At 35.3% G+C, this 8,066-nt stretch overlaps 1 protein-coding gene and 1 long non-coding RNA gene across 3 annotated transcripts; both read left to right on the forward strand.

Moving 5' to 3' along the window:
• LOC104723317 (F-box/kelch-repeat protein At5g49000-like) lies at window positions 716-1,843 on the forward strand. 2 transcript variants are annotated; one of them, XM_010441663.1, is made up of 2 exons: window positions 716-1,030; window positions 1,166-1,843. In XM_010441663.1, exons 1-2 carry the CDS (start codon window positions 716-718, stop codon window positions 1,841-1,843), a joined length of 993 nt encoding a protein of 330 aa, XP_010439965.1. The 2 variants fall into 2 exon arrangements, with proteins under 2 accessions (XP_010439965.1, XP_019088263.1); XM_019232718.1 differs by having other exon boundaries at window positions 716-1,843.
• On the forward strand, window positions 5,047-5,662 carry LOC104723325. Its single transcript, XR_757321.2, has 3 exons — window positions 5,047-5,131; window positions 5,223-5,310; window positions 5,399-5,662. It is a non-coding gene; the product is annotated as an uncharacterized LOC104723325 (long non-coding RNA).

The following is an 8,066-nucleotide window of genomic DNA, read 5'->3' on the forward strand; positions in this document are numbered from 1 at the left end:
CCTTAAACAAAGAAGAAGATGAGTATATAAAACGACGATGAACAAACTGAACCAAAGTTGTGAAATCTGAAAACATAAATTGTAAATAGAAAGACAAAGACAACGACAAAGAACAATCAATTTTGATCTAGACAGCAGAGCTTAGAATCAAAACGCCGAGAGAAGGAATATAGAAGAAGAGCGATTCAATTATTTACCTTTAGATTTTTTTTGCCATGTCTGTAAAAAATCAGCATAAACTTCAGTTTTTGTTTTAAACCGGATAAAAGTTGCATGAAACCGGAATTAGAGAAGGAAGAAAGCTAGGATGTATATTTTGTTCCATTGTTGGGAAACGGAGAATTTTAGATTGTGGAGAAGAATAACAGTTTCAAAGTATCAAATGTTTTTTTCCTGTCGTTTTTTTTTATATAGATATGTTACAAAAAAAAAAGATAAGAGGGAAGTGGAGACCGTGGAATAGTTTACAAACCAATAGAACCTATTTTCACTTTCTTTTTTTCCCTTTGTAGTGTTTACACGATTGTTTGATCCACTACTTCTATAGATCAACAAAGAATTCTGATCCACTACTTCTATAGTTCTATTTAAGAACTCTAATAAATAAATAAATAAAAAATCGAGTTAAATTCCTTCCTAAATATATATTCCCTACAAGTCGGAGAAGACGACGAGGAAGAAATCCAAAGGTTAGATCAATTGCGATCTTATATCGATGACGTCCGTAAAGAAGAAGACGAAGAAACAGTCTCCGGAATCACTTCCGTATGATTTGCTCTTGACTTGCTTCGCACGCGTCCCTAGAATGTACTACCCGACTCTCTCCTTAGTCTCCAAGAGCTGTCGAACCCTCCTTGCTTCACCGGATCTTTGCAAGACTCGGTCTTTGTTAAACCACAGGGAGAGTTGTCTCTACGTGTGCCTAAAGTTCCCTTCTGACCCTAACCCACGTTTGTTCACTCTCTGCCAAAAACCTAATCGAACCCTAACCAACATCCCCAAGAAGAAGAATAAGAAGTCAACTGCACATGTTTTGGTTCCAGCCCCAGTTCCCAATCCAGCTCCTATGAACTATAAAATGGTGGCTGTTGGTTCTAATATATATGCCATTGGCGGAACCATTGAGAATGCACCCTCGTCTAGCATCTCAGTCCTGGACTGCCAGTCTCATACATGGCACAAGGCTCCAAGCATGCTGATGGACCGGAATTACCCAGCTGTTAGTGTCGTTGATGGCAAAATTTATGTAGCAGGAGGCTTGAAAGACTTCACTTCTTCAAATTGGATGGAGGTTTTCGATCCAAATACTCAAACTTGGGAGCCTATCTCGAGCCCTCTAGATAAGAGATGTAGACATATTTACGAGAGCTTAGTGTTTGAAGGAGATATCTACCTGTTTGGGGATAATGTTGTGGCTTACAAGCCAAAAGAAGATAAATGGATAGCGATTACAGAAGAGCATCGGAATTTTCTAACAGGATGGTTTCAGCATTCTCGTTGCGTGATTGATAACGTCACGTATTGTTATTGTTATCGTCCAGTTGGAGTCCTATGGTATGACTCTAAGCTAAGATGCTGGAATAATTTGAGGGGTCTTGAAGGTTTGCCTAATTTTGCTAATTATAGTACTGTTAGATTAGCGGATTGTGGTGGTAAGCTTGTTGTTTTGTGGGACAAGTATGTGCGTGCAAGTCGGTATAAGGAGAAGACGATTTGGTGTGCAGAGATTTCTCTAGAAATGCGCAACAGTGATGAGATATGGGGGAAGGTCGAATGGTTCGACGCGGTTCTTACAGTCCCTAAGTTTTATAGATTCATGCGTGCTATCTCAGCTACTGTTTGACAGGTTAGAACGTAATGAATGAACCTGGTTATATATATGGCTTTCTTTTTCTTAGTATGTCACTTATGAAGGAATGTTTTGCGTTTTTAGCGTAATGCAACGATGATCGCGCGCGTCTTTACTTAAAAACATCTTCACTCACTTCACTTGCTTGTAGATGATTTATAAGCTTATTTTGTGACTGTTACTTTGATAAATCCTCTGATCCCTAACTTTGGTTTCTACTGCTTTATGAATGTTTCATTAGACTAGCTCGGTAATGTCTTTTTTTAGGCTGAATATATAGGTGTTGCAAAATTTCTATGAAAATTACATTTGATTGTTTTGCTTGTTTGTCTATTGTACATCCTTGAGCTTACTAGTAAAACGTTTGAATCCAGTTATATATATGTTTTTTTTTTTGTCAACTTCCACTTTTTCATTAACTGAAATTTCTAGGGAAAATTGGAAAAAAAAGACGTTTTTTTTTCAAAAAATGTCCATCTATACCGTTTTTTTAAAGGTTTGGTGAAATAGGTTTTATATTAATAAAAACTCAATTTTGCCCTCACTTTTTAAAACCATCTAATATAAACGAAAATATAATAAAATCCCTAAAATCATTCTAAATTATTCACAAAAAATTAAAAATAAAAAGGAAATAAAAATTGTGATACAGAAACCTCTACTCGAACCAGAGTTTTTTACACACAAAAGGAATGAAAACCCTTTTCACTCTCAATTTAATTTTTTACCAAATCGTATAGAAACCAAAAACGACAGTGACGGCGGGGGAGTTCTTCGGCTTGTTCTCCCGATTAATCGACGGCGGTGAGTTTCTTTTTATCATTCTTTTCTCATCTGGGCGAATCTTCTTCCTTGATTCGTCCTCCTTCTCATTTGTTTTCCTTTTATTCTTGCGACTTATGTTTTAATTTGCTCCCATGATTTTGTTTGCTCTAATGTGTCAATCGTTTGATTCTCTTCACATCGTTTGAAATTCGGCTTCATATTACAATGTAAATCACTCTAGAATTCTCAATTTCTATAGATTTAGGAGTTGCATGTTGATTTTCTTAATCGGTTTTGAATTTGTATTACTAAATTGAGCTATGAGAGATGAGAACATTGAAATTGTTGCAAGCTTGTCTTGTTTTTCAATTTTGTTAGATTTAAAAGTTGATTTGATCGCTTATGAATTTTTCTTGGTTTCATTTTTGGTGTGATAGTTATTTGATTGTAATAGGTTTGATAGCTTGAGTTGGTGGTTGCAATGTTTGATCGATTATGAACTTTTCTTGGTTTCATGTTTGGTTTGATAGTTATTTGTTAGTAATATGTTTTATGTTTCACATGTTAGGTGTACATGAGCAATATTAGCTTGTTGAACATGGATGGCAAAGACGGATCAAGCAAAGTGATATCAGGTACTTTTATAAATTTTGTTATTTGTTTTTTTCTCTGTTGAGAGCTTTTTCTGTTATTTCTAACAACTCTTATTGTTGTCTTTGATTTTTTTTTGTTAATCTTTTGTTCAGGCGTTGATTATCCTAAACGCATTTTCAAATACGGTGATGAACCACAAGTGAAGCAGATAAACAATAGCTGCAGAATGTCTATCTTGACAAGAATCAAGGATGCTTTGCCAACAGAGTATGAAAAAGTGAAGAGTGATCCAGTGTTTGCAAATTTGTTTGCCATCTACGAGAATGGGTTAGGGTACTCTGCGCGTTTGATACACAGCATTATGTCTCGCCAGTTGATCACAGATAAGAAACATGAGCTTTGGTTTGTGTTTGGAAGGAAGCCGCTGAGATTTTCGCTGCAAGAATATTATGCAGTCACTGGACTCAAATGCAAGGATGATTTCAAGTTAGATTTGAAATCTTGGAATGAAGACAGTTGGAAGAAGGACAAAGGTTTTTGGGCTAGATTATTGAAGAGAGATAGGGAGATTACCATTAAGAGGCTGATGGATGTGCACCTACTAGAAGTTCACAAGTGGGAACCTGAAGACAAGCTAAGATTTGTATATGTGTGCGTCATAGCTGGTTTGGTAATGGCTAAGGACGAGAAGAAAAAGATCCCTCTCTCATACATCAAGTTGGTGATGGATCTTGATAAGTTGAGAGCTTATCCTTGGGGTTTACATTCTTTTGACTACCTTGTGACCTCGATCATGGACACAAGAAAGGAGCTGAAGAAGACCAACAGTTATATTCTTAATGGCTTCTCCTTTGCACTTCAAGTATGGGTTATGGAAGCAATTCCAGTGATTGGAGAATTGTTGGGAGAAAAGATCAACAAGGAATTCACAAACGGTGCTAGATGTTCTAACTGGAAGGGAGCTGCAAAAGTGTCTTATCAAGACATTATCATCATAGAGCAATCTATTGGACCAAAGGTTAGTAATTTATTTTCTCTGTTCTTCTTTAATTGTCATGGTCTGATTATGGTTCTGTTTTTTTACTATTGCTTAACCAAAATTTTTATGTATGTGTTTTTGCTAGGATATCGTCTATCCATACATCTCGAGGTCAGGAAATTTTGACATNTTGAAGCTTCTTTCAAGCCTTTTAAGGAAGAAATAGGCCAGCGATTGAAGAAGATGGAGGAGGATGTATCAGAAGTGAAGGAGATACTATCGACTATAGCATCAACTTCGACACAAGCCACACCACCATCCTTTAAACCAAAAGATGTGGTAAGTCAATAAATAATTTATAAGCTTTGGTTTGTATCTTATCGACTATATGATTTTGTCAAACTTATTGATTTATATTTTTGACACAGGGGAAATCACCATCCGTTCAACCAAAGAGTTTGGTACGTAAAAAGTAACTTGGTAAAAGTTGTCTTCGTTTTAATGTTTTGGAAAATGGCTACGTTTTTTTGTTTTTTTTTTAAATTCGGCTTTGTAAGTTATTTGAAAATATTCGGCTAATTGTAAACTTAAGTATTGTAATTGTCTTTGTGAACTTATGTATTGTATTGTAATCATTAAACTTTCTTTGAATTTATTTGTTTCTAAACATTAAACTTTGTTTGATCTTTTCATTGACAGGAAGATAACTTTCTTTTTGATGATTTGTTCACCAAATAGGGTGCCATAGACCTTAATATTGACAGTCAAGATTTATTGGGCACTCAAGATTTCTTAGCGAAAACAGTAGGACATCTTTCGCAAAAAACATGTGTACCTGGAGTTGATCCTCCAATAGATGCGGGAAAGTATAACGAGGATGCTGATTTGGTTTTTGTCTCCGAAGTTAGATGGAATGCTTTGGAAGCATGGCAAAGGAATCATAGGTATGTGTTCTTATTTTTATTCTAAGCATCAATTTGATAATTGTCGAGATTTTTTAAAATTTTAGCTTACAAATTACTATTTTTTTCACAGTTACGAGCAACTTCAGTTTGGTCCATCGGTAATTAATCATGAATTGCTTAACCGTGTCATTACTCACTGCAAGTGGCTGCACAATCCAGTAAGTATTAACTTGATTTCTTCAATACTTAATTTGTTAATTATTTTACCATGGTTAAATTTAAATTTCACTTTTATTTATTTTCAAGGAAATGGATGCAATGATGTATTTATTCCGGGAGAAAACATCTTTAGGTGAAATGAAGGCAGACCATGTTGGTTTCATGAATTGCATGTTCAGTGAGAGAATCAAAGTGGAATACACCAAGTACTTGAAGACAAAGCGGCAGCACAAATGGGATAGTAGACTTCTCGAGAATGCTAATGGTGAGTTTCCTTCTCACGGAAAGACAGGAAAACAATGGGGTACAGATGTTGACAGGATATACGCTCCGATTTGCGTCAACGGCAACCACTGGATTTTTGTGTGCGTTAACTTTGTCTTAAGAACTGTTGAAGTCTTCGACTGTGCTGGACACAAGAATAGAAGGTATGTCGAGTGTTTCGCAACGTGCATCCCAAGGATTTTGAAAGAAATTAATGCAAAGGTAAATGGAAAAGCATCTCTTTTGACACCATATGAAATCATAGACATGAAGGTGCTCTCCGATTTGAATAAGTCGCATAGCGATTGCGGGGTCTATGCATTGAAATACATCGAGTGTCATATGAAATCTCTAAATTTGGATTTGATGAGCGATGAGAACATCAACTATGCGCGCTTGAAGATTGCTGTCGATCTGTGGGAAGCTGCAAAGGATCCAATATTACTTGAGCGTATGAAGAACTATGTCCCTCCAAAGTCTGAGTCTCACCATATCGAAATTGACTGATTTGTTTCATCTTTTTAGTATGTCTTTAGTTTGACACATTGTATGACTTTCGTTTCTTTTTTTTTGAGCTTAATTTATGATATGATTTTTGTTTTTAGTTTTAGCTTAATGATATGACTTTGTTTTTTTTTTGTTTTAGCTTAATATATGATATGAGTTTTGTTTTTTGTTTTAGCTTAATATATGATATGACTTTTTTTTTTTTTAGCTTAATATATGATATGATTTTTGTTTTTTGTTTTAGCTTAATATATGATATGAGTTTGGTTTTTTGGAAAATATGAGCTTAATATATGATATGACTTTGATTTTTTGTTTCATCTTTTTATGATGTGGATGGTTTCTTCACCAATTCTATCAAACAAATAAACATACTTTTAAGTCTGGTTTAATACCAAACCGGACTTTTTTTTAATTTTGTTTAATACCAAACAGACTATCTTTAATTTGGTTTAAGAGCTAATCATAAATTAAAAACTTAACCCGATTATTTACGAATAAACACATAAATCCCAAATTTTAAGAAACCTAATATCGACCTGGTACCCAATCGATTGCGAGAAGAAGATGAGCAATGTATCAAGCAATTCGACTGGATCGAATAATTCCCGTGCAAGAGTAAGAGTGGTTGGTGTTCCAAGGAGATGTTGGTGCGGGGAAGGAATTATAGCACTTATATCAAAATCTGATCCCAATCCTTACAGGAGATACTATCGTTGTGGATTTGCTGCATCAAACAAGGTAAATTGATTTGTTTACACGTTTTGTATATTTTTCATTTTTGATTATAACAGTTGGGATTCTTGTAGCTTAGGAACGATGATCACACCTTTAAATGGGTTGATGAGGCTTTAGTCAACGAGATAGATACACTCACTGCAAAGAATATTGAATTTGAGAAGCACCTCAAAGATTTCAAAACTGAGAGATTGGAGTTTGAGAAAATAGTTGATGAGAAGATGGAGAAGGAGATATTTGAGAAGATAGAGGATGCTTTGGCTGAAGCAAAAGCAAGCAATAAGAAGATGATGGTGATCATAGTGATATTGTGCATGCTCATGATTGGATGCAGCAAATTACTAGGTTGAGCGTATGAACATGATCATGTGTTTTTTTTTTTTTTTTTTTTGAAATTTGTTAGCTTGTTTCCCTTTTGACCTTCACCTTCAAATTATGGTTTGTTTACCTATGACAATGATCATGATTTTTTGGCCGAATTTGATAGTGTATGAAAAAGTTTAAACAAAAAGTAGAAATGAATAAATCAACCATAAACTGGAAAAAATGAAATGTATAAACCAGTCTTCACAACTCAAGAGTAGAGTTTAAACAAATACTAGAAATAAACTGGGAAAAATGAAATATATAAACCAGTCTTGACAACTCAAGAGTAGAGTTTAAACAAATACTAGAAATGAAAAATTCGACCATAAACAAGCCACCTTACCTAAATTGGGACATCACATGTTGTTCGGTTGTGTCCTTCTTTACCACAACGGCTACACTTGTGTCTCTTCGACGATTGTGATTGTTGAGACGCTCTTATCTTGTCTTCAACTGTTTCATGTCTTCGTTTCCTTCGTCTACCAGGGTGTCTTCTTGATTCAGGTGGTAAAACTTTTGCAGCCTCAATGTGGTCAGGGATGCCCCATTCACTCTCTGGAATACCTATTGGATTAACAGTCTCCTCATAGTACTCTCTCCAACTGGTAGTGCTATACATATCATCAGCATATGGATACAGATCATTGCCTATATCAAAAGCTCCTTTAATGGCGTGTCTGCAAGGGAGTTTGCCCATTTGGAACTTCCCACATGTACATGTCCTTCTCTCCAAGTCAACCACAAAGTCTACCCCATGCGCTTTAACCTGTATTATGTTTCTTCCAATCGGATAAATTTTAAAGTATTTACCTTTCACTATTCTTCTTGACATTTTCTTCTCCACCTTAACAGTTAAAGGATCTTTCTGCTTGGCACTTAA

Source organism: Camelina sativa, chromosome 2 (assembly GCF_000633955.1).
Source record: "Camelina sativa cultivar DH55 chromosome 2, Cs, whole genome shotgun sequence".
NCBI lineage: Eukaryota > Viridiplantae > Streptophyta > Magnoliopsida > Brassicales > Brassicaceae > Camelina > Camelina sativa.